We start from the raw sequence: 27,870 nt of genomic DNA, 5'->3' as shown, positions 1-27,870 counted from the left end.
CCATATTCTTCATTTCCCAGGGTGCCATAGCCACGTGATTCATGCTTTGATAAACTTCAATCACACTTTACTGCTGAGCTGCAAGTTGGAGTGATATCACCCCCTCTCTCCCCCCCAGCAGCTGATCAGTAGAATAATGGGAATGGAGCAAGATAGCAGTAGTTATTAGAATAACACTCAATAGAATGAAATCCAAGTCCAGCTTGGGACTCCTCTAGTTACATGGGAGTAGAAGAAACAATAGGTTGTCTGAAAGCAGTTCTATTGTGTAGTGCTGGCTCCTTCTGAAAGCTCAGAATCAGACACAATGCAATGAGATGGCTGCCTACACACCAATATTACAAATTTAAAAAAAATAAATTTGTTGGTTCAAAATAACATTTAAAATGGCAAAGTGAATTATTTGTAAACAGTGTAACTTAGAAATAAAAAGTATACCATACAAGTCATTATAGCATCCCTTAAAAAAGTTATTAATATTTTGTGTTTATGAAAACACATGGGACGTGTATGGGAGCATTGTAATTCATACTTAGGAAAGCAATAACTAGAAATTGCATTAATACAGTTGGACACTACTGAAGGTCACTCACATTTGCTTTCTGAATTTCTTGATGGTGAATAGTGCTATTGAGCCCTGATGGATTTTTTTTTTCTTGGTCCTAACAATACAGCACAGAGAATACATTTAAAGCAATGCATTTGCCTTTGCATTATCTCTGGTGCTGACACTGTTTGACATAATTAGGTCAGAAAGTCTGTCCTTAAGCCATCAAAGAAAGCTATCAGTTCTGCCCCCATTATTTAGGTATAATATTTCGTTTTAAGTCAGGTTTTTGTCCTTTTTGTACTAACTTCAATATACAGGTTTAAATGATGTAAAATACTCTTTTTTCAATGATTTAAATTATGAGAATGTATTTAAATTTACTGGGCTGTAACAATTAGACAAACGCACCAAGAATAGCATAATGTGAGAAAAACATTCAGAACAGATTCCAAACAACTACTTTTTGATCCACTGGTCCTTTGTTTTGTGTTAGTTTTACCAGTTTTGTGTTAAATTATTTATTTTTTATGATAATGATTCTATTGTGTCTCACAAAAAAAAATTAATATAAACAATAATAATAACCTTGGCAAACTTTACGTTACTTCTCCAATGCATCTCAGTATAGATACAAATCTGTGTGGAACTGAAAAAGTATGTGCAAAAAGTCGCGAAAAAACTCTAATTTTTTTAATTGTTACACTGAAACCTCTACTTTTTTAAGTTGGTGCACAAAAAAAAAACAGCTTTAAAAATATGGATACTCTAAAGTTTTAAAGCAAAAGAAGGATGCTTCAAGGAAGGGAGGTGACATATGCCATTGACACATAGTAAATCTCGAAAAATGTGAGACTTTTTTTTCTGCAACTTTTAGTGCTAAATAATCTTAATAAAAAAAAAACACACTTTTTTTTAATGGCCCCTTTGTGTTATCAGAATCCTGTGAGAACAACACAGAATCAGCTTGCTAGGCCATGTAAAGTCATAAATCTAAAAAAAATATACACCACACTATTCATCAAATCTCATGTTGGATTGAACATGATATGTTTTTTGAAGATAATTTTCAGAGCTGAGATATAAAGGTGTCTATGGAAATGTTTTGTTATGATGTAGCTGTGCATAAAGAGAAAAGAAAAAAAAAGGACAATAAAACATCCAAATTTTACTTATGATCATTGTTCCTACAGAATTCATATTAAGCATCAGGTATAAAACAAAAACTAAAAAAGGCAGCTCAGCAAATACCATAAAACTTTATTTTCCCTTTATACAGTTTGCTTTAGAATGGTTATTCCTCTGTTATGATTTAAGTACTTGTTGTATATGGTGCAGTTGGACTGAGAAAAAATTCTATAAAATATTCAGTTTTGATAAATCATTCAGAATCATCCAACTTTTTTGCACATTTTGGTATGCATCTCTTCTGTTTAGTGTTGGCTTGCTGCTGTAAGTCATAAGGTAGAGTAATAGGATCATGTCTGTAATGTACAGCGCAAGCAAAGTGATTTTTACAACAGCAGAATGTGCTTTTCAATTTACATTCCAAATAGAATAGACGCTGTTCTTCAATAGTACAGTTCAATTCTTTCATTAGCCTTCTTTTCAGAATGACATACAGTTTCTAATCTGACAGGTGTATTACTTTCAAATTTTTGTTTTCAGTATTTGCTAAATCAATACTTTGTGTCCTCATTGTCTTGACCGCTGCCGTTAGACACTTCGAGTTAAAATCACTCAAATGTAGTTTTAAAATTGAATGCAAATAGTCTGCTTCTTTTTTTTAATAAAGCCTATGTAGCACTTTTGTATAAAAAATACAGCCTACAGGCTAATATAGGAGGTTGTTTAACATTTAGGACCCTATTAATAGCTCTTGGGCTCATTTATGGGCACATTTTCACCAGGGCAGTCACCTATTACAATTATGGGACCTGTTATCCATAATGCTCTGGGTCTGGGGTATACCGGTAATTTAGATCTCCATACCTTGAGTCTGCTAAATAACATTTAAACATTGATTAAACCCAATAGTTTTGTCTCCACTAAGGGTTAATTATATCTAAGCTGGGATCAAGAACAAAGTATTTTGTATTATTACAGAGAAAAAGAAAATAATTTAAAAAAATCTGAATTATTTGAAAAAATAATAATAAAAAATGAGGTCTATGGGGGGATAACAGGTTTCTGGATAACAGATCTCATACCTGTATCAATTACCCTGTGAAAGTGAAGCTGACCCTATATAATCCTGACCAAACTATCACCACTATATAAGTGCGATACTATAACATAAGATACTATAACAACTACTATGACTACTGAAACATGGAATAAACTCTGCCTTATTTATTTGGAAAAATCTTTGTTTTTTTAGGTGAAGATTTATCAACATTAAGCTTTTCTATGTTTTTTGAAACCACAACTAAACTCATTTCCAAAAAAGCCACAAATGTCTAGTTATTTATTATAATTTTAAAAAAACATGAAAAAAATGCAAAAAACTCAACTTTTTTTGTATTATCACACAAATGAAAGCATCAAAAATCCTTGAAAACCACAATGCAAAGAAAGATCTTCCAGTTGTAAAAAGGACACCTGCCACTGACGTTTAGATGGTGTATTTTTACTTTCAGTATTGTCACAGTTCTGTTGCATTATAAATGGGAAAAAGTGTTTTTTTCTGTGACAAAATCATATTTTTGAGCAAAAAAATATGTATAGTAAAAAAAAAACTTGAATGTAAATGCCCCACTTAGTTATATCTTTATATTTACTTTTTAAAACACCAGTAAAGGAAAACTATACACTAGAATGATTACTTAACGAATAGATTTTTTTTATATTATATTAAGTGACCTATTAAAGAATCTTACCAAACTGGAATATATATATATATATATATATATATATATATATATATATATATTCGCTCCATAAATAGCACTCACGGCTTATGAATCAATAAAAAACTTTTATTAGTTTTCCATATCGACGCGTTTCGACCCACTAGGGATCGTCATCAGGATAAAAACGGAAGTGAAGTGAAACATTAAATACACAAACCCACCAATCAACAGACAGTGGCAGTTAACCCATTGAGAAAAAGAACACAGAGCCCAATATGTTGTTAACTATTAATAACCCCTAAAGCATCAAAAATAGCACTACTTTTTTTACGCTTTTTGCGTATGGTGAGTGCCGCTACATCTGACTTTTTATATATATATCAGTAAATATTGTCCATTTACATATTTTGAGCCACCATTTAGTAAATAATGCAGCTCTAACTGTAACCAGGAAAAAGTGTGGGATAGAACTTTGTCCATTCATTGGTTGATGTAACGTAACATGAACTTGTGTCCTTGGTTTGTGTGTGTACACTGTGAATTTTCTATTTAAGATTAATCAGTGGCACATACCACTAACAAAAGTATATTTTTTTAATGAAAATAGTTTCTTTATATGAAGTATGGTTTCACATATGGGCTGTTTTATTCAATATATTTTAATAGAGTCCTGCACTGTTGAAGGGTGTCGTTTTCCTTTAATAAGTGTTTTAACAAAGACAATATATTTTTTTTTATAGCTATATTCCCACCCTGTTTTACAGCATGATATCTAAAGTGCCCATATTAACAATAGCATGTGTAGAGTGGCCAGATATTTAATGGCATCCTAATCTTTGCAGAAATCACAAAGTCTTTTCACTCAGTTTCTGCTGTTTGCTTGTGACAGTCTACAGTTAGCCTAATTTATACATTCAGTCCCTGTCCTGCTAACAACTATGAACTTAAATATGTTGCTTTGTTTAATTAGGAGCCTAATACTTTCAAATTCTGGTGGGTAGATGTGCCCACTCTACAGCAGCATGCTAGGAAACCCACTTGAAAATACAACATTTTTTTAACATATGTTATGTTATGGATTCTGACTAAAGTATTGTGCAGTATTTATATTCTGTAATATTACACAATTTTACCAATTTATCCACAGCAATAAGTAAACAATGTTATTATTTTATTCAGATTATTGGGACAATCCCACTCATGCCAAATGCGATGTCATCAAATCAAGCGACAGGAGCTGCTCAGGGACTTCAAGTGCAGCCAATTACTCCACAGCTCCTGACCAATGCCCAAGGTCAGATCATTGCCACAGTGATAGGAAATCAGATCCTACCAGTAATCAACACACAGGGAATAACACTTTCACCAATCAAACCCGGACAACAGGTAATTTTCTTCTCCACCTTAACATTTCCAGTACAGGGCTAAGAAAACTTGCATAAAAATGTTTACAGAATTCTTAATTTTGGAAAAAATTGTTATTAATTGGAAACCATGTAAGGATTTGCATTACATTTATCATGCTTTTGTATTGTCTCAATCTAAATAATATAATTAAATCAGTATAAATAAAAAGCAAATAAAGTACTGTCTTGCATAAAAAGGGCGTTAAATTTTAGTATGTTATACAGTGGCTGATAGTCTCTCATTCATAATTTGGACCCTAGCAACTAGATAGCTGCTGAAACTCCAAACTGAAAGGCTGCTGAACAAAAACTGAAATAACTAAAAAAACTACAAATAATACAAAATAAGGACCAATTACAAATTGTCTCAGAATATTGCTCTATACATCATGTGAAAAGCTACCTCAAAGTTGAACAACCCCTTTAATGCATTTAAGAGGGGCTTGGAGGACTTCTTGAAAAGCATAATATTAAAGGCTATTGAGATCTTAAGATCTACAGCTAGCTAGTACAGGTATTGGGGTGCTGCAGAATATGATGGCCCTTTATTAATAAATGTTAATAATATATGTGAATTTATAGATACTGTAGGTCTGTATAGGATATATATATATATATACATATATATATATATATATATATATATTTTTTTTTTTTTGTTTGTTTGTTTGTTTCAGGTGCAAAAGTAATACTAAAATTTCAAAAATGTATTTTCATAAACCGTATCTTCTTGACTCTAGTCTTCTTTTCCTTGATAAATCCCGTATAACTGCATAAGGTGAAACTGCTTATAAAGCTCTCTGAACAAACGTGTGTGTCATACAGATCTGCATCAATTAGCAATGTACTTTTGTAGCTTTAGGTTCAGTGTCAGGTTCCTAAATGAGCCTTAGATATTTTTTTGGCTGACTGTTTTTTATATTTGGGTCGAAGAGCAGAATTTTATCACAACACTTGGCAAATCAAATTTCTGCTTTCATTATTCTACCTGCAGCTGGCTTAAAAAGCTAATTATTGATTGTCAGGATGGTATGGATTACTACACAGCTGCAAATTTGCCCAGTGATTTAAATCAACAGGCACCAACAAGGGCATGCTTAGATTTTGGTGTTCGTTATTTATAATGCAGCAGTAATGGCCAGACCATTCAGTAAACTCATCACTATGGTAAAAAGTACTACGTTTGCCACATATGGAGAAATGCAAAAATATAAAATAAAAAGCATAATGACACAAAGCAGGCAATACAAACAAAAAATGAGGAGTGTGCAAATATTTTGGCATTCCCCTTTTCACCTATGAAAACTTACATGGCAAACAAATATGTGCATAAAATGGCAAAATGTACTGGAATACATTTCCTACATTTGTGTGCTTAACCCCATTGCTATCTATTACCTTAATGCCTATATACAACCTGCCTAACTGCTAGTTGATCCAGAGGAAGGCAAAAAACCCCATCTGAAGCCTCTCTAATTTGCATCAGAAGGGAAAAAATACCTTCCTGACTCAAGATGGCAATTGGACCAGTTCCTGAATCAACTTCTATTAAGAGCTATCTCCCATACCCCTGTATTCCCTTACTTGCTAAAAAGCCATCCAACCCCTTCTTGAAGCTATCTAATGTATCAGCCAGTACGATTGGTTCAGGGAGAGATTTCCACAGCTTCACAGCTCTCACAGTAAAAAATCCTTTCTGAATATTTAAACAGAACTTCCTTTTCTCTAAATGGAGTGGGTGGGGTTTAGTTTTAGCCTCTGCCACAATGCTCTCCTCGTTTTCTATCTTTTCTTCATTCATCAAAGTCCAAAGGCAAAGGCTATTTTATGTGGAGATTTGTTGGGACCTGTTTTCTGGATAAGGGCTCTCCATACTTTAAGTCTACTGAAAAAAAAAAGATTTAAACATTAAATAAACCCAATAGGTTTGTTTTGCTTCCAATAAGTATTACTTATATCTTAGCTGGGATTAAGTAAAATATTAAAACAATCTTACTTGTGGTCTTGCCCTTATGGCCTAGAAAGTAGGCCTTGTTACATGATGGAGTTAAGTTTTATTTCCAAATAAGCATTACAGATAAGATGCAATATAATAACATATTCAGCACTAGTTTAAACAATGCTAAGCATTATATTGTATACAATATTCATAGCTAATTTAACATTATTTTGTAGTTACTTGCCATATTTGCTATATACATAAATTCATTCTATGTTGGGCTAATGTTAAGTATATTCAAAGCAGACAATAAATATTTAGTTGTGCAGTTGAAATTGCTGTCTGGGAAAATCCATTATGAGTGGAGTAGACTTATCACATATGTTTAGTACTATGAGTTTTACACTGGCAGAAAATTCCTAAAAGCATCATTAAGTGTGTGATGAGATGTGTGACATCGCTTCCAGCACAGACCAATTAGATTTAGTGTGCGCTAGTTTATATGAGAAATACTTGGTAACACAGTAGCCCTGAGGCAGTCATGGAGATAGCTGTTTACAGGTTATTGGCTTTGCGTTCCATAATAAAAGAAATGAATTTTTTGCTCATGCTGAGTGCTGCTGAAAATGCATGGGTCCTCATTCATCAAAGTCCAAAGGCAGTCACACCAAACGGTTTTGCGACTAGACCCAGCAGTTTTTTTATTAAAGTTAGTCTGGTTACTACCTAATGCTAGATGTGGATAAGAATTGTTTGCTGTCTATTTGTCTATCTATATTTAGTTTTGTTAGGAATGTATATATAGTATATATAGTGTGTGTATATAGTATATATAGTGTGTGAATGTACAGGTATGGGACCTGTCTTCTGAATAAGGGATCTCCATACCTTAAGTCTACTGAAAAAAAGATTTAAACATTAAATAAACCCAATAGGATTGTTTTGCTTCCAATAAGGATTAATTATATTTTAGTTGGGATTAAGTACTACCTTTTACTCAAAGGGACTACTTCCCCACCCCCACCATTGACTGGCAGAGTCATTTAAGTCTGTTCCTGTCATGAATTCCTTTTAATCTGAGAAATCATGCATGTCTGATTTACTTTGTTAACCCTAAGCAATCATGCTCCAGTAAGTAATAGACCTGTAACAAACCAGAACTTTTTATTACATTTTGATATGAGTTACCTTGCCTACAGGTGAGTTTTAGAATGTCCCAACTATAGCAGAGCAAGCCTAACTGGTTCCCAGGTCTCACAAGCGAAGTGTCCTTTATTTGATGCAGTGTATAAAAATTGTTTTCATCTGGGTAAAAGAAACTTGGTAACAAGAGACATTAATAAATGTATTTTTCACTCAGTGTTGCCAGCCAAGGGGAATCAGTACTGTGGAAACTGATCACTCAAAGCAAAACTGTATTATTAAAATATTTTCCTACACCACCTTATACTTTTTGTTTCATAAGGTTTGTAATGTAGCATAGGTAAGTTTCTCCCATTCCAGTGATACATTCACTGCACTGTACGCCTCCCCTTAATCTTGCATGCAGTGCTAAATTACAAAAACAATAGCTGACTGTGGCCTTTTTGCACTTTGCACACTGCTTGGGGCATTGTAAATGAACACTATAAGGTCTCAACTTCCAATAGAAAAAAGATTGAGTGTTTAAAGTGTTTTGTCTGTGCGTAGTGTATGTAAAAAACAAAACAGGGGCAGCATCAAGTCTTGGCCAGCCTCTAAACCCCTCCACATGAAACACTAAGGCTAACACCTTTTTGTGCACAATAGGTCAATTGATTCACAGCACTCAGACTTCAAGCTGTACTGTATAGATGCCTCGATTTTAAACTTCAACTGTTGCAGATTTTTTACTACCTGGAGTGCACTGCTGGTGTGTGGATTTCCAACACCTTTCTGTGGGCTGGTAAGGCCGCAACCATATTTATTAACCATAAGATGACCAACAAGTTCTTTAAATTTTATAACATAGCAAACATTAAAGCAAACTTTCCAACTGGATCCCCACCACTAGCTGCTGAAGGCTGCTTTTCCCCTTTACCCCAATCTCAGCAATTCTGAGGCAACCCCCTTTTCTGTACCCCTGCCCTTTAACAGCGGCTAATTTCCAAACCCCTAGCCTCAGCTCTAAACAACTTCCCAATTTCAATTATTTGTCACTCTGCCCTTACTGTAACCCCCCACATAGCTGTGACTGAATTTGCCACACTCCCCCAATGTCCTAACCAATAAAGGGAGGGTGGGCTGGCTGTAAAAGTAAAATGGTTTTGAGATCCTCCTGCTATAGGTAATCTAGAGGTAGGTGCCTACAACCTACACAGCCTCTTGTCCTCCAAACCTTCCTGGATCCACTTCCTGGTCCTGTCATGGCCCCATCCCTTTACTTCTGTGGACAAAATTATTACACCACCTTCAATCTGGTCTGAACAATCCATGATTAAAATGCACAGTGTAGTAAACTGTTTAATGAACATGATTATGATGTAAAATGTGAATTGTTATTCTTTATGTATTGATCCTTTTTTTTTTTATTAGTTTTATTATCCATGTTACATTACATCGTTAGCAAATTATTCATTGCAGTAGTCTGCATTACTACTGTCATTATTGATTGGTAGCATGAGTGACAGGAGAGTATTGCGAGGTAATGAGCACAAGGAAAAAAGAAAATAAAAATGGAAAAGGAAGAAAAGAAAAAAGAAAAAAAAAAAGGGGGGGGAGGGAGGAAAGTTTGATCCTTTGTTTTTGAATACAAATGTATAAGTACATTTCCCTCAATTTACATAAGAGGACTGTGATAAAAATGTCTACAGACCACAGTGGAGAGCACACTCCAGACAAGGCTGTCTTTAATGGAATCCTGCTTAAAAGCAGAGGTCACGGGTGCAAATTTTTAGGAATTTTTCCTGTTGAAACTCCATTGTAAGAAGATTGGAAAGTAAAAGACACAAGATTTTCTACTCAAACTGAATTGAATGAAAACAAAAAAGTTAATAACAAACACTTTTTTGATTCTTTCTTTGGGGTTTCTGTCAAGCGGTTTGCTTTACACATAGCATCAACCTTACTCTGCAGCATTGCCCATAAGAATTGTCTACTTTGAAGTCCTGAATATTGTGTGATTTATTTCATTCCACTGCATATCCAAGAAAGCAGAAATTGATACACTGAAAATGCTTTGAAACCTATCCTATCAATTATGTATTGTCTTAACTTTCAAATGTACTTAAGTTCATGAACTTTAACTTTTTAAAAAAATGAGTCTTCTTTGTATTAAAATCAATAAAGCATACTCTGCCTTGAAATTGGGCCCGTTTTGCAGTTAGAAAAATGTGTAATATGGTGGTGTGTTGTACCATTACAAGCAATACTTGGTGACATTGCATGTCATGTGATTTGGCCACCATCTCCCTTTACCTAGAGATGAGAAGGGAACTTCCAGTTAACTTCACCACAACAATAAGGATGAGATTTCTCCTGAGTCCAGTCTCATAAAAAAGACTCCTTCCAGCATTCATATGGGGGTCATCCCCAGCCCTAAAACTATTGCTCTTTGAAGCTACAATTTTATTGTTTTGGTTTTTTTATTCCATCTTTGTTTTTAGGCACTCCTCTAATAATATTCCTGTCTTTCTTTCGAACCACTGCCTAGTTACTCGGTTAATTTGTACCATAACAACTGGATAGCTGCCGTATTTGTGCAACACAAATATGGCAGCCCCCTCATAGGGGAACATGTGGGTTCAGAGAGGTAATGTAAAAGCATTGGGTAAATAGTTTTATGGCAAAAATATAAATAACATGCAAAGATAATGATAGATGTAAAAAAGGTTTAATTTCTGGTGTCGGTATGGTGACATTTGCAGTACTTGATACAAAAAAACCCTAAAAAAAACTGACCAAGGAAATGATAAATTGTACAAAAGAATGAAATTGTGGAATAATGTGAGAAACATAATAAAGAATTTCCGCTGGTGAGATTGAGGTGTGTCAGGCTTACCTCACTGGTAGACTGGAGGTTTCGAGAGTCTGTAGTAACAAGGCTTTTCCTATACCTCTGACCAAGTACTCAAGGCCCAGGATAAAACAGGGTGAGGACCTGCAGGTCAGTTATCAGTAATCAAAATCTTAGCCTCGGTGTCTCTTTATGCACTGAGCCTGACACACATGCGTCAGACATGTGGCAGGAGTTCTGCATCAGACGAGATGACTAACAAACTGACCCTCAGTTTGGCATTTTTAAAACAACTTCATTTTCAGGGTTTTAGTGTTTTGGAATTAAACATTTTCAACCTACAAAAAGATCAACTTATGTACTTGATAGGCCTGTATAATTTTTGTTAGAATAGGATACAATGGAAAAAAAACTCAAAGTTAAGCCTTTCACAGAGTATGTATTTGTTTCCTGTTAAGCCATCAAACTTTATTTTTGTAGTTAGACTTGTTCCACCAGTTTACCCATGCCTTGGTTCAGACCACAATTACAGTGGTATTAGGTTCCCTGGATGTTTGCTATCCCCATGCTTGTGTTGGTATTCTGGTTTTATGCCAAATGACCACTAGTCATGAAATTTGAGCCAACTGTTTAATAAAACAGCATCCTCTGACATTTGTTACATTAAAAAATATGATCAACATATGCATTCTGACTTCATCTGAACAGGTATTCAGGTTTGATACACACACACACATATTAGTATTTGTGTCAGAATTAAATGGTGGCTGTTGGTCCAACCTAATACTGGACTAGTTCCTAGTAGTCATGAAACCTCAAGCAGTTTTTTGCAATCAGGTAGTCTACAAATGTTGCATATTTTTCAATGCCATTAAAAAGGACCTTTCCAAAATTTGTTTGCACATCATACTTTATGTAACAACATTGCATTGAGCATCAAAAATGGTAAAATTATATCTTCCAAGCATATTTTGGCACATCAAGAGCAAATAAAGTCCAATTTGAATCCTGAATACATCACAGAAAGCAATTAATCACAAGAAAATTAGTTAATTGCTTATGAGCTGTTCATTGTGAGTGTCATGTCTTATTTGAATTATCTCCAAATCCATTTATTATTCAAAAGAATAATTAGGCAATTAAATTAACATGAAATGGTTATCACGCACTGATTTATGAATATGTTGCTGACAAACACTGAGCCACTGTAAACAACAGGATCTTATAAGGGGATCATTACACAATACATACTAATACACATATACACTCATATACTAATACAATGAAATATATATAGGCACAAATACCTTTTCAGTGAGGATTCATTAAATACCGCAACCATTTTTGTACCTAGCTTTCTGTCTTTGTAAATAAGTCATGGTATGAAGAAGTCCTCACCAGTCTTTCCTACTTCCTTTCACTTTTAATGGTTACTTCCTTTATGTCTCTTCACTGTGTATCTTAAATCACATTGCAATAAAGGGCAACTCCACTTGGCAATTCCTTGTGCTTGCTGTGCTTTAAGTTCCAAGGAAGAAAATTGCTGTATAATTTATTCCTTTCCTCTTTTTTTTTTTTTTTAATAATCCTATTTGGTTTGATTAATGTTTAAATGTTTTTTAGGAACATTTAAGGGGTTGTTCACCTTTGCACAACATTCCCAAATCTAACAATTCACATTAATAGAACAAACTTTGCTCTATACGTAGTTAACAAAAAATGTGCAGCTAAAGAGATATTCATCTCAGAATCATCTCTCTGCTGAGCCTTCACTTCTGCACAGACCCTGTGGTGGGGGTCAGTGACCCCTATAAACACTAGTTCCTTTTTTACTTCCTTATATGAAGTCACGCATAGTACTGGCAGCAGAATTAACTCCCATTGGCTGTCAGTCTGACACTGCTTCCTGTGCCTGTGACAGAGAGCTGCAAATCTGACATAACAGTATGGTAGATTTGCCTATTCCATTGCAAGGTAGAAATTAACCAATTACCTTTTTAATTTATGAGACTGGTTAGAGTGAATAGCAGCCAATGAACTGGTCCAATAGGAAAACATGAGGGTAAAGCTTGGACATGATGGTGTAAGCATATAGGAAGTTCTCAGTGTGTCAATATAGGCCACTCCCATCCCTTCAGAAAACTGATCAGAAAGACAGAAGAAGAACTGATTTGACAGGTATAAAAAGTAGCTTTTACAGTGGACTTTCTACTTTTTTTTTTATAAGGAAAATGGATTTTCTAACATGCTGAGAGCATTGTTGGTGGTTTAATACGATTTGGACATTGAAGACTCAAGCATTTTATAATCCACTGTACCAGCATTATAATTGATATACTTTCTAGTAACAATAGCTATTTGTGGAGCACTCCCAGCACTACAGCTACAATATCTTTTTTAGCTGCAATGCAACTCCCAAACGTATGGCCACATCATAAGATACATAATTTAATAAAATATGTCCAGCAAACACCAAGAAATGGTGCAATGATAGCATTTATTGTGCAATACCAAAGATAGCAACATTGTAAGGTCTATTTACCTCCATGATAAAAGCTAGAAGATAGTCGTCAATTCAGGTAACTTCAGTTATTTGAAAAGAGCTGGATGATTCATCCTAATAACACTGATTCAACTATCAATTCAATTGTTCTTTTTATATTTAAATTGACTGGACTTTGCCTACTAATAATACTGCACAGTCCAGTCTAACATTGTTTACCTAATATGCCTTATTATTGACAACACAATCTATTTCTGTTTTTCCTATATTTTAAAATAAAGCTTCATCAAACAGCACAGACACAATCCAGTCAAGCAACTTCACAAGCTAATCTTCTGCACTTGGCTCAAAATCAAGCATCTATGTCTCAAAGCCCAGTACGTCAGGCTTCTTCCTCCTCTTCTTCATCTTCCTCTTCTTCAGCTTTGAGTGTTGGCCAGTTAGTCAGCAGTAAGTACTGTATTTTCTTCTAATTATTTCTGTTCTTTTCTGCTTCACTAAAATACTTCCTGGTCTTTCCACCCTTGTATGGAACAATATGTGTAACACTATTTTTTATTTTTTTTTTTCAATCCAAACATTGAGCCAGGTCTGGACTGACAATTAAAATAGGACCTGGCATTTAGAGCACAGAATAAACCCATAATAGAATTTAATTAGGCAAACCCTTGATGAAGAACGATTTAGGTTTGCTTGTAGATAATAAACTTAGCTGTAGAAAACAGTGCCAATGAGAAGCAGGAATGATCTGCAAGATATTGTCCTGTTTAAGGGGGTATAGATTCTTTGAAGATTTTTATTGTTGCCACTTACAATGCACTTGTAAGGTCCCATCTTTGATATGCAGTGCAGCTCATTGAAAATGTGATTTGAAAATCCAAAGAAGACATAATAAGCCGTCAAAGGGTATAGAAGATCTCTGTTATGACGAAATATCACATAACCCTCTCCAGTTCATAATGAATACTGCTGCCAGACTCATAAACATCTGCAACCACTCATCCTCTGCCATGCCACTCTGCCAATCCTTGTACTGGATTCTGCTACCATTCAGAATAAAGTTCAAATTATGACCCTCACATTTAAAGCAGTTCATAATTCAGCCCCACCCTACATCTCTGATCTTATCTCTAGATACCAACCAACCTGCTTGTTAGGCCCCTCTACTGACCTACTTCTCAACTCCTCTCTCATTACCACCTCACACACTTGCATTCAAGGCTTTGCAAGGGCCTCCCCCCTTCTCTGGAATTCGCTCCCACAATCTGTCTGACTTTCCAAAGTATCTCTAAAAAAACATTTATTTAGAAAAGCTTACTCTAATTTAGTTTAGCATAAACTCGTTAGGCTGCTAAAATCAATACCCTGTCCTACATGTATGTATGTATAACTTTATTTATAAAGCGCTACAAGGGTATGCAATGCTGTACAATCTTACAATATACACAATTACACACAGGGAGGACAAGTGTTATAATAAATAAAATAAATAAGTATAAATACACAGAAATGAAGTGCCGTGTGGCGTGAGATACAGTAGGAAGGAGGTCCCTGCCCCATAGCGCTTACAATCTAAGTCATGCTACTTCTCTTACATTGCTTAATTCTGATCTTGCCCATTCCCATACCTTGTGTCTCGACCCCTTATCCTTATAGATTTTAAGCTCTTTTGGGCAGGTACCTATTCACCTCTTGTATCAGTTGCTTTGTATGTAATTCTGTATGTCCAATGTATAAATCCACTTATTGTACAGCTCTTCAGAATATGTTGGCACTTTATAAATGCACGTACCCTTAAGTAAAAATAAAGGGACCATATATAAAAATTAAAACAAAAAGGATTTTTATTTTAAGCTGTGAAGTTGGGTAATGCCTTTTAGAAAGTAAAAAAATACAAGGAAACTTAAATTTATTCTTAGTACAAAGTTTTCCAGGGATATAGGTTTTGAGTACAAAGCTTTAAAATAGTAACCACATGCATATCTTGCCTTGGGTTCTTCTATAAGGCTGATGCCACACGAGGCGTAGGGCTGAAATTTTCGACAAGCGGAAAAACGCTTGGCGAAAATTCAGCCGTACGTCTGCTACTTGTGCCTGCACCCAAATGAATGGAATACGCTCGGATGCGGGCACATGTAGCCGATATACGCATGAAAACGCGAGACTTTGCATTCTCTCACGTTTTCATGCGTATATCGGCTACATGTGCCCGCACCCGAGCGTATTCCATTCTTTCGGGTGCAGGCACAAGTAGCAGGCGTAGGGCTGAATTTTCGCCAAGCGTTTTTCCACTTGCCGAAAATTTCAGCCCTATGCTTCGTGTGGCATCAGCCTAAATAGTAAATTGTAGTTAGTTTGCACATCCTATGGCCATCCACAAGTTAGTGTTCAACTGTCAGAGTGGTTTTGTACATTCAGTCCCATAGTGCACTTTAATGCTGTACTGCTTAAACATTGCCATTAACAGAGTGAATTACTGTGTTTAAACTGTAACTGACTCCTGTGCTTATATTATTTTGAATACTCAAAGCTTGCATGGTTTGAACAATTTTTCTAATTTTAATGTTACCAGATTTTATTTATTTATGGCCCCCTAAAAAAAGACTCTAAGACCCCCTATTTGGGTTATATTACTTAATTGGAGTGATTTTATGGATTGTCACATGTTTAACTTATTATCTTATCAAATAATAATTGATATAGAGAAGGTAAGTGTCTCAGAAAATTGTACATTGTACTGTATTGTCATGCCAGGCGTACTCTTTGCCAGTATATATTCTCAGGCAGTTAAAAGCTTGAAATCATCTGTGCCACCTCCCAGAGGCTTTTATGGAAACTGGCTTACCACTGGTACATTTTCCTTCTAAGAATGCACAGCAGAGAATCTGCCTTATTTTAGAAGCTGTGTGCATCTTGGTACCCCATGAATCTTTTTAATGTTGTGCCATTTCTTCACTTCAAAAGTGAATGTCCTGTATGACTGGTATTGTTCATTTGTATTTCGGACTTGGTCTTGTGACATTGAGATTTACAGTTGATGCAGCCTGGATGCTTCAGTGTACTATCAGGGCAAGTCTACATTTTGGAAAATCTAAACTTAACAGTGGTGCAAAGCGATTCCTTTACAGGATAACATCCTTTTTTACGCATTTAATTATAACAATATTTAATGCAATAACTTAGACAATAGAGACTGATCACACAGACATCTACTGCGTAGTTCCCCACTTATGCTTATAGTTGTTTTTGTAAAGTAATTATAAGACAGTTGTATGTTTTATTTATGGTGGGGCTCTTCCATTATCACTGCATTTTTAGGGATTCTGGGATTTTAAATTGGCAGATTCAACAAATATTGAATTTGGGGTATAACATTACTGTTACTGACCATGTAATAAGGCTGTGGTTCTGACTAGGGAATGTATTCCCTTTGTTGCACTGTACATAGGTTTCCCCTATGTTAATTGAGCCGCTTCATTTCATTGACTAGTCATGGCTCACACATATTTCTGGTATCTTATATTTTCTATCTGACTGCTTAACAGATCTGAATGAAGTTTTTGGAGTACAGGGCAAATTATTTACACTAATGTTTTTTTTTTAATTATTTTAATAATGTATTAGGTTATAAGGCAAAGGCAACATTATTTTTCTTTAAGCAAGGCTTAATTCTCAAGTTTTGTTGTGAAGCAAAAAGAAAAATGCTAACAATTTTAAACTATCCCTGACCCATTAGCCCTTTAAAAGGCAACAAAGCTGTAAAAAAGATACTTAAATATAAGAGCTGAAAATATATTTCTTTAAAAATAGTCCTTGAAATGCTGTGATAAGGTGGAATGGAGATGTGTGACCCTATAATATTTAAACTTTTAGCAGCTAAAGTTCATCTGTTGCAATAAAAATTGCTAACTCATATATTGTTAAAAAGATGCTAACTCTTGTGGATAGTTTTTCCTACCAAAATTATTTCATAGCCTGTTTCTTGATAAACTTCTGATATTTCTTTTTAAATATATACATTTGTATTTATTTTATAATGCACTTCTGTTTATATACCTTTAGAGTAGATTAACAGTAAGGATTAATCATTTGTTTTAGGCCCTGCCCCAGTGGAGCTTACTATATATATTATATATTCTAGTTTTCTACACACACACACATATTATGGTCAAATTGTTTGGAAGTCACTTAGTCTACCTATATGATTTTGGCATGTGGGAGGCAACCCCATGCAAGCACAGGAAGAAAATATATTATACAATGTTAGTCCCATAACCAAACCAATCAGCATTTTATGTTTCTGATAAATAGTAGTAAGTAGTAAATCTGAGTTATCTCAGTCAGTGTTATAATTAATAACATATATTGTTAATAAACATTGTGCTTTTCTTTCTTAGATCCACAGACAGCAAGTGGTGAAGTGGATGGAGTCAATTTAGAGGAAATACGAGAGTTTGCTAAAGCTTTTAAAATCCGACGTCTTTCCCTTGGACTGACCCAAACTCAAGTAGGACAAGCTTTAAGTGCTACAGAAGGCCCAGCTTATAGCCAATCTGCTATCTGCAGGTAACTATGCCTAAAATATTAATTGATTCAACATTACTGTGTTTGCATGTGTGCATGGCTAAAACTCATTGGAAGTGCATGATGTGATGTGCCAAAAGTTGAACATTTTTTTTCTTTATGGCATGCTGAAAAGTCACAGAACTACTGCAATGCAAACACTATCCCAGTGTATACATTAAATAGTGTAACTTCTTATCCAGAACTTTAAATAAATAATTCCATGCTAAATCCATACCAATTGTACACAGGTAGATTTAGAGAGCTTTAAAAACTACATTTTTTGTAGCCCAAACATGCAAAGCTTCTTAAATGAAAGAGTCTATAAAGATTCTCATTCATCGAGGTCATGATATACAGTATCTAGTAGAATTAAGTCTAAAACAACTGGACTTTTCTGAGTTTTTCTTGAAAACGTTTCACCACTCATCCAAGTGGCTTCTTCAGTGCAAATGACTGGTAGGGAATTCCCTGGTATTTAAACTCTTGATGGTAGTACAGTCGCAGACATCCAATCACAATGGTTCCATTGAACTTATTCAGTTGGTGTTAGCTGAAACTGACAGGTGTAAGAGGGTATGATACAATCACAATGGTACCAAGATTCTCATTGATGAAGGTGTTAATCTTTCAAAGTACATAACTGGAAGTGTGAACTGTTGTGAAACCGCCAGGGTAAGGATGTCAAAGCGGCATTGTATGTTGATGACAAGCAGTGTCGCAGGCAAACTCCTTAATACAATCTGACTCAAAATCATGAAATTGTACATTGTCATTAATGAAATAAGACACAATTATCCAGCACTGACTCTTGAAGTTTTTCTCTTGCTCTGTTTTATTTTAATTCATTTAGATTTTTTTTATTAAAAACAAATTAAAAGGCTCTGAGAATCAAATATTGCAAATACACATCTATCTATACTATCTGGTGTTGCAGGGATGGCACCTAAATATCCTTGCATTCAAATTTGATTATTATTAGTGATGAGTGAATCGCCAAAAATTTGCGAAACTCGTTTTTTGTTGATGCCTTTTCACGCAACCACACCCATGTAGACGCGTCTGTGTTTTTTTTTTACACGTGACAAATTTTCTTTCGACAAATTTTCTTTCGCCAAATTTTCCTGCTAAATTTTCACAGACGTTTGGCAAAACAATTCACCAATGGCGAAATGCGGAAATTTTACGAGCATTATACATATATACTACACTCACCATGGAATAGTCAAGTGCAAGACATACCATAAAGTTTAAAGGTGGTTTTGGTTGATTACAAAGACAGGGAACCACATTTTCGCCAGTATCTAGTAGGTGTCACAGAAGCATTTACTAGGGATGATCTAAATATTAACCATAAAACATATACAGGTACAGGATCCCTTATCCACAAACTCTTTATACACAAAGTTCAAAATTATGGGAAGGACATCTCCCATAAATCCCATTTTAAGCAAATGACTCTAATTTTTACAAATTAAGCCTCTTTTCTCTGTAAAAATTGAACAATACATTGTACTTGGTCAAAACTAAGCTGCAACCACAATCCAACAATCCTACTGGGTTTATTAATGTTTAAACATTTTTTAGCAGACTTAAGGTAGGTAGTTGAGATTACAGAAAGATCCTTTCTGAACCCTTTGTGAACCCTTTAAAATTTTCTATATTATTATATGAATGTGACCTGGGTTCCTTTGTAACCTCTCGCACTATTAGATGCTTTGCAGTTGGAGTTATTTTTGATGGTCGACCACTTATGGGAAGGGTAACACCCGTCTTGAATTTTCTCCATTTGTACACAATCTGACTGTTGAATGGTAGAGTCCAAACTCTTTAGAAATAGTCTTGTACATTTCCAGGGTTATGGGGATCAACAACTCTTTTTCTGAGGTCCTCAGGCACCTCCTTTATTCAAGCCATGACACACATCCACAAATGTGTATGTGTGATCAGGCTTTGCTGGATCCCCATTCGTTAAATAAAATGGGTCTCTCACTCACACCTGATTGTCATCCCATTGACTGAAAACACCAGACTTTGATTTCACCTTCAAATTTAATGAATCCTAAAGATTTACTGGATCATTTTTAGTAGCATTCAACACAAAATATGTTTCCCCTAAACAGAATGTAGTTAAAACCATGAGTTCAATAAATTCTCCATTATAGTATGGTATACAGTATATTTATTTGATATAAAGTTAATGAACTAAAGTGTTTTTGAAAGAAAATGCTGTTGCAAATAACTTTATTTGCAAATTTTCCTGTTTTTTTTTCAAATGTTTGTTTCAAATATTTTAAAAATACCTTTCAGTCACCTATACTTTCTTTAAAAAGGAAAAAAAACAAGTATGAGTTCATTTAAGTGGATTTTGTTCTTCGTGATCCATGAAATTCTCTTTCTCTTTATCCGCTCTTTATATTTTTAATGTATTCCCTGTAGAACAGAAGTGTACTTTTCATGCAGTTTAAGACTAAGGTTATAAATAACATCAGTATGGGGTACTGAGCTTGCAGCTCACATTTTGCTCAATGATTTTCCATAAAACCCATTGATTGTTGTTAAATACAAAAAGCTCCATAGGATCTTCTCACTTCTATGGCATCCCCTACTGCTTTTTCTTATAAGATACCTCCCTGTAGAAAATAACCTTTATTTGGTCTATACAAGGATACCACTGCTGGTAAATGTGTTTCATGACTTGTATATTGTTATACCAAAACATCCAAACATCATGTAGTAAAGAATCAACACAGATAAAGAGCACCAATGATTCAAATACTATGTATGTTTTTGAGTAGGAATGGCATTGTGGAACCATACACCATTCATATTCATTTTAATGTTATTTTATTTAATGTTATTTTATTTGAGTTATAGATCTAGCAGTCGCATAGATTGTGATGGTTTAAAAGGCAAAAGGGTTGATACCTCAGTACACTTGGGTAAACTCATGAATTTCACAAAGATTTTAGCACATAAAGCAGCACTGGAAGGACTGTAAAATAACTGCATTCAAACTGCACTAAAAAAGTAAAAACTATACGGGTGATGTAAAAAAAAGGCACTACGTGTGCCTTTGTGCAGTAACCTATAGCAATTAATCAGCAGGTAGCATTTACTGGTCAGCTGTTCAAAAGCAAACATCTTATTGCTTGCTATTATTTACTGAACATGGGAAAACGTAGTGTCTTTTATTACATATAGGGTATAGGTTTTACCTGTGTGCCTCTCATTTTACATTTAAAGGAAGGATTCATATGGGCTATTGTGCAATCTCTGCCTCACATAGCTTGGTAAATTCCTTTCATCATACATTTTAAAAGACTAATGAAGTACACATGATGGAGGATTTAAGATATACCTCATTTTATAAAATCCCTATCTGGAATTGCCTAGCTCATTAACTGGAGGTGGGAATTATCAGATGTCATCCTATCTTATAATACATTACAAACTCATGATTTCCTCTTTCAGTTTAGGAGAGAAGCTTTTTTTAAGAATGTACCAAAGATGCCAATTATTTATTAATTTATTTTATTATGTATTATCATTGACAGGGAGGCAAGCAGTATTGGCACAGGCAGTCTGTAGCAGATGTTCAAACCCTGTGCAATGTTAGGAAACACTTCTCTGTCCCTCCAAAGCCTACCACAATAAACTTACAGAAAAAGAAGGCTTCCTACACACAAGTTGTTAACAGTAGTAAGAATTAAAAACAGGCAAGGCATGCAAGTTAGGTAAGACTGGCACTGCAAAACAGGTAAGACATCAGGAATCAGGATGAAGGGTTAGCATATACACCAAAGTGGAGCAAAAGGAATCCAGGTACTGGCAGGAGGCATTGGAACAAGGCAAGCAGAATGCTCAGCAACGGAAGTCTAGTAACCAGAAAGAGACACAGGCTATTTAAGAGGTACCGGTGAGGTTATGCATTTAGGAGTCGGTGTGAGCAAAGTCAAGAATAATATTAGGTTTAAGCATTTGTGAAGTGCTTCCTCGTGCAATCCCTAGTTGTAAAGGGTGTATGGTTGACTCCAATAAGAAGTTTGCACAAGAAATATAATTAATCAGAAACATAAAAAGTGAAACCATTGCGGGGAATGCATTCATTTTCTTCAGAAATTATTTTTAGTAGATAAATGATCTTCTCTTATAGTTACAGATATATTTCTCTAACTAAAAACTTGTCATTTTTTTGGAGCGAATGCATTTATTAGAAAAAAAAACTTATTAGAGTAATTGGAGTAACTTGTTGTAGTTGCATCATATGGTGTTTATTAAATGCTTACATCTTAGCATCTATATACTTTTATAACATATTTGCATGGTTTAGAATGATAATGCATGCATTTTCACTATTGTTTTTGTACTGTACAGTATTTATTTTCTTTTAATCCACTGTAAATTAACCTCTGCCAGTCCAATTGTTAGGCAGGCAGGAAGTCCCACCCTGGCAGAGCATCAGTGTAAGACTCTTCTTTTTCAATTTTCCCCTCAGACACACCATCCTGAGAAGCCACTTTTTCCTACCACAGGAAGCCCAAGAGAACACTATAGCTAGCAGTCTGACAGCCAAACTGAACCCTGGCCTTTTGTATCCTGCCAGGTTTGAAAAGCTGGACATCACTCCTAAAAGTGCCCAGAAGATAAAGCCTGTCCTTGAGCGGTGGATGGCTGAGGCTGAGGCCCGCCACCGAGCAGGTATGCAGAACCTCACAGAATTTATCGGCAGCGAACCATCAAAAAAGCGCAAGAGGCGCACGTCTTTCACACCACAGGCTCTAGAGATCTTGAATGCTCATTTTGAGAAGAACACACACCCTTCTGGTCAGGAAATGACTGAAATCGCTGAGAAGCTGAACTATGATCGGGAGGTTGTTAGAGTTTGGTTCTGCAATAAACGGCAAGCACTCAAGAACACAATTAAACGTATAAAACAACACGAGCCAGGTACAGCAGTCCCTTTAGAGTCTTTAACGGACTCAATGGAAGAGAATTCCTAAACCATTGGGCTTGAACTTTATGATATGCCTGTTCATGATTCTTGTAAGTAAAAAGATAAAAACAAGAGACTGAGGAAACAGACTGATGGACTAATAATGTATTCATCAGTTTCCCAAATACAATGCACACCACTCAGTGTGTATGTGTGTTCGTGGTAGAAGTAGTCCTTAAATTAAACCAAAAAAAGACAAAAACAAAACAGAAACATTTTTATGGACGTCACTTAAAGTAAACCAAATAACCACATTCATTTGTTTTCTGTATATGATGACAATGCAAGCATTATATCAAAACAAGAAAACCTTTTATCTATTTAAAGAGAAAGTAAGCCTGCCACCTGGAGGATCACTTATCGGCCTTCAGGTTATACAAAATCTTCAGTATTAACCAAAGTCAAAAACATGTAATGCAAAACAAGACTGATGATCTGCTCTTAGAAACATGTGAAATTACATGGCATAGTTGTATTTTTTCTATTTCTTTCTTCTTATTTTAAATTGCTTACTATCTGGACACAAACTTTGTTTAATCGCACACCAAAATTCAGTTGAATATGCATAACCTAGAACAGTGTAGCTTAGAATCTTTCACCTAGGGAATGGGTTTGTTGTGAAAATAAAACACATTTAGTGCTGTTTGGATATTAGGGACAGGATAATTTGTCTTCAGAACTAGCTTTAAAAATAAATGATATATAAACATTAGCTACCACTGTATTCATCTTTACCACTGGTTTCTCGTAATATAAGATACTCTAAACCTAGGTGGCCTTCACTGAACCAAGGGATTATTTACCATATTTATTCTGAATTTCCACTCAATGATAGGGATATACTGTATTAACAAGTTAACAAGTAAACAGTTGCGCTTCAAACAGGACAGGTCTTTTTAAGGCCTGAAAGTGTTGTGTTACATGTAGTTTGGGTAACATTACTTCCTGTTACAAACCATACCCATTCAATATACAACAACATGTTGGGGAATATCAAATCAAACACCCTGATGGCAGAAAATGACAAAGTCATTTTTGAGGATGAAGTGAGACACTAGTGGCTAAAGGACTTTGGTCCAGTAGGTAGTTTTGCATTCCATTAAATATCCAGGTATTTGATTTGAAAATTTTTCTGCCTCACAAATGCAAATAGTAATTATAAAAATTAGCCAACTTTCTTTTGTCCCTAATACCATTGATTTCAAAAATCATCACATGAAGGATATGTAAGCTACAAGTGTGTGTTCCACAGCTATGTTCTGCATCCATGTTTTGTTTCCTGTTATTTGTTTTTAAAGTCTACTAGCCAAAGAAAAATCCCTCATATTCTAAAGGGAAATACGCTGTCAATAAAAACCAAACTAGATGGAAGGCTGATGGATTGTTTACCGTACTGTTTAAGTTGAGTATTTGAATATGAATGTGACCATTTTTTTCTCCACAATATGCCTATGTTAAAGAATAGTGATGAGCAAATTTGTCCCATTTTGCTTTGCCAAAAAATTAATGAAACAGCTGATAAATTAGCAAAAGAGGGAAAAATTTGTGAAATGTGGCTAACACATGGCTTTTTTGGTGCAAACTCGACTTTTCTCATGTGACCACAACATTTTTGTGAGCATGACTTTTTCACTCCAAATACATTAAAGTCAATGAGTGTTTTTCTCTGCAATTTTTTTTGTCACAATGGGTTTTCAACAGAATTTCGCAGTGAATCCATGTCTGGTGAAACAATTTGCTCATCACTAATAAAGGTCTTATAAGTTCTGGTCCATATATTATTAAGTCATACAGGAAGTATACCATCAATACAATATAATTGTTCTAATTTTGCAAACGTTTGTATTGTGTTAGTCTTTATTTTTACTGGTTACAAGGTTGCCCTTTAATGTGGTCAATTAAGGGCAAGACTCCACAGAGTCCTTTTAAGTTTAGAAATACAATATTCCTAAGTATATTTAAGGCAGAATTATTAAAAGTACATGATTTTTAACCACAAAAAAAACCAACAAAAGCTATTTACACAAAGCACACATCATTCAGTTTTTCTTAAGGAATCATTTACTGATTAAAGTGTACCTACATTTCTAGTGTTTTTAAAATGGATAAGCACACATGTCCTCTTAAAAGCTTTCTCTAGTTATTTTAAAATAAGGTTACTATTTAGGCTGAGGGCATATGGGTGTATTTTCTGCTGGTGAATTTCAGATGGCAGAAAATGAGCCCTGTGTCAGAGGATAATATGCCCCCTTGTGCCAAAGCCCTTAAAAATTCATATCATATTAATACCACTCATCTGCCACAGTCAGCCCCCTCAAATGTCTAAATTACTGGGCTATACTGACAAAAAAATGAATAAAAAATGTCAACCACCAGTTTGAAATACATGGTAAAACGCAGCACAGTGGTAACTTATTTTATATTCTAGCAGAGAGATGTTTAGGTTAGGGCATTATATTGCACAGATAATCTAATGAGGTAAGTCTTTGACTGGGAAAAGGACAGGCAGAAAATGCCTGCTTTCGCATTTTTGGGCCAACCTCAGGCCCGTTTCTATGCGTGTTCCTGCAAGTGAGTGGATGCTGTGCAGATCAATAAAGTGGCGTACAGGAGCATATCCGCTTCTCTCAGGCTGGAAAAAACACCAGGCTGAGAGCAGCGGAGCCAATGCTCCGTGGGGCCTTACCCATAATACTACTATTAAAAGAGAAAACAGAATTGTTATAATGATTTTTGTTCACAAAATGTTCAAAATTTATGCTGATCCCATATACTCTATCTCACGGTTTAGATGGAATACCTATGTAAACATTCATGTCTGTTTAAATGACTTTGTAACAAAAACAGTTAATCCTTTCCCTTGGATTTACTTGTTATAGAAGGGCAAATTTGGAAAATTCCAGTTATTTATGTTTTGGCCACCGATATGCTAAGATTTTTTTTTTTTTCTAACAGTTTTATAATTTTGTATTATGTTTTTGTATTCCTGAAAATGTGCTGTAATGCTTCCTAAATTAATTTTACTAACTTAGAATGTTAGAGATATTAGCAATTTATTAAATGATGTGAGATGTGTATATATGTAAACCATGCATCTTTGTAATCACTAATTTACTGCATAAAGTCTGCACAATACGATTTTGTAGAAAAGTAAAAGAAAAAAAAAAACTCTAATCACAAATCCATACGTTTTACCTATTTGGATTATTGGTCTTGATGTTCTATGTTATTGAATAACTATGGATTGTATGATTCATACTATTGTGTACACATATTTTAGTTAAGGAAAAATGTTTAAAGTTTGGAGGCCAGTAGTCCATTGTGCTACATCAATCACCTGTAGATAGAGCAGCAGTTCCACTAGTTTGTTTAGGGATAAAGAGAAAATAATGTGTGTAAATATTTATTTTCCAAAGCTGTAAGGCTTGATTTTGTAAATGTTTAACCATATCCCCTTTTTGGAAAAAAGTCACACTCCAGGCTGATTGCCCCACACAGTGCTTGTTTGTACAGGTATGGGACCCGTTATCCAGAATGTTCGGGACCTGGGGTTTTCCGGATAAAGAGTCTTTCCGTAATTCGGATCTCCTACCTTAAGTCTGCTAATAAAATGATATAAAAAGTGAATAAACCAAATAAGATTGTTTTGGCTCCAATAATAATTAATTAAATCTTAGTTGGAATCAAGTACAAGGTACTGTTTTATTATTAGAGAGAAAAATGAGCAGTGGCTGGCAATCAAGCTGGTGTAATCTCATAGGAGCAGATTTATCAAATGAATAAACTGTAGAATTACTTCATTCGATTTTCATTTATAGATGATTCGATTAAAAATTAATATTTAGCATTACTTTAACCTTTAGGAATTTATTTCAGACCCATATAATGGGCATTCTGAGATCTCAAACCCCACTGGAGGCTATGGATGGTGTAAAAACTTTTTTTATCTTTTTTGCCAGTGGATTAAGTAAAAACTGATTAGATTTTGATTTGATTTTGAAGCACAACCACAATATTCTGTAGTATGGGTGTTGGTGCCAACCGTAGGAAGACTTAAGCTGGCCATACACGTGGCGATCTAACGATATTTCGTGCGACTATCGGTCGCACGAAACATCGTCAGATCCGCCACACACAGTCAGGGCTGAAACAGCAGATAAGGAGGTAGAAACAATAGGATTTCTACCTCCTTCTGCCGATTCAGCCCTGACGGCAGATTTTGGTCAGGCGCCTTCTATGGAGCCCGATCAAAATTTTCTAACCTGGCCGATCAGCGAGTCGTCCGATATCAGCAGCTTCCTGCCGACATGCCATACACGCACCTAATATCGTACGAAACGAGGTTTCGTATGATAGTATCGGTGCGTGTATGGCCAGCTTTAGTGAGTTGACAAAAATCACAAGGAACTGGCACAGAAAGTCAGACAACTTAACTAGTAAACCATTACTTCACATTTGGTGCTTTCTTGAGAAATGAGGTTGGCTAGTTATAAAAATGTAGTGATTGCTTTTAATTCAATTCAAACTTTGATTTGTACTATTTAGAGGCGTATAACATTATATTTTTGTTTATACAGCACCTTTATTTTTCATATATTTGCAGAGAATGCTTAATTATCAGCATCTGTTCTATCCCTACTGGACTTACACTCTCATGGGAAGAACATACCAAAGGACCCAGTCAGCTCTTAGCTCTAAGGCAATACAATGACCTGTTACATCTGCATTGAATTAAGTGTAAAATAACATCTATTTAATGCACATCACCATTACAAATTCTTATAACTTACTCACTCCACTGTAATTCATATGGCTGAATTTTAATTAAATACAATACAATTAGGGGTATAGTTATTATAGTGTGTAAGCCAACATCACCAGTGATCTTGCTCATAGCAACCAATCAGACTTTTGCTTTTGTTTTTTAACTTGTGGGTGACTGTTCAAATCTAATTACTTATGGGTTACTATAGTTTGTCACCAGTGTTATCGGCTTATACAGTATAATAAATATGCCCCTTTGTATTTATTGATATTTTGATTCCTTGCTTTTTTCCTTTGTACAAACAATGTGGATCTGCTGCTTTAAGA

At 35.1% G+C, this 27,870-nt stretch overlaps 1 protein-coding gene across 1 annotated transcript in view; it reads left to right on the top strand.

Moving 5' to 3' along the window:
* Positions 1 to 26,903, top strand: part of pou6f2 (POU class 6 homeobox 2) — a 183,232-nt gene extending 156,329 nt beyond the window's left edge. The window contains exons 6-9 of the mRNA XM_012965502.3: positions 4,579 to 4,785; positions 13,502 to 13,670; positions 17,618 to 17,786; positions 22,282 to 26,903. Of these exons, the coding sequence (XP_012820956.1) occupies positions 4,579 to 4,785; positions 13,502 to 13,670; positions 17,618 to 17,786; positions 22,282 to 22,786 (1,050 nt within the window). The 3' untranslated portion in view covers positions 22,787 to 26,903. The remainder of the gene's footprint in view (positions 1 to 4,578; positions 4,786 to 13,501; positions 13,671 to 17,617; positions 17,787 to 22,281) is intronic.
* Positions 26,904 to 27,870: the final 967 nt, after the last annotated feature.

Source organism: Xenopus tropicalis, chromosome 6 (assembly GCF_000004195.4).
Source record: "Xenopus tropicalis strain Nigerian chromosome 6, UCB_Xtro_10.0, whole genome shotgun sequence".
Taxonomy (NCBI): domain Eukaryota; kingdom Metazoa; phylum Chordata; class Amphibia; order Anura; family Pipidae; genus Xenopus; species Xenopus tropicalis.
This window is presented reverse-complemented; position numbering and strand designations above follow the sequence as displayed.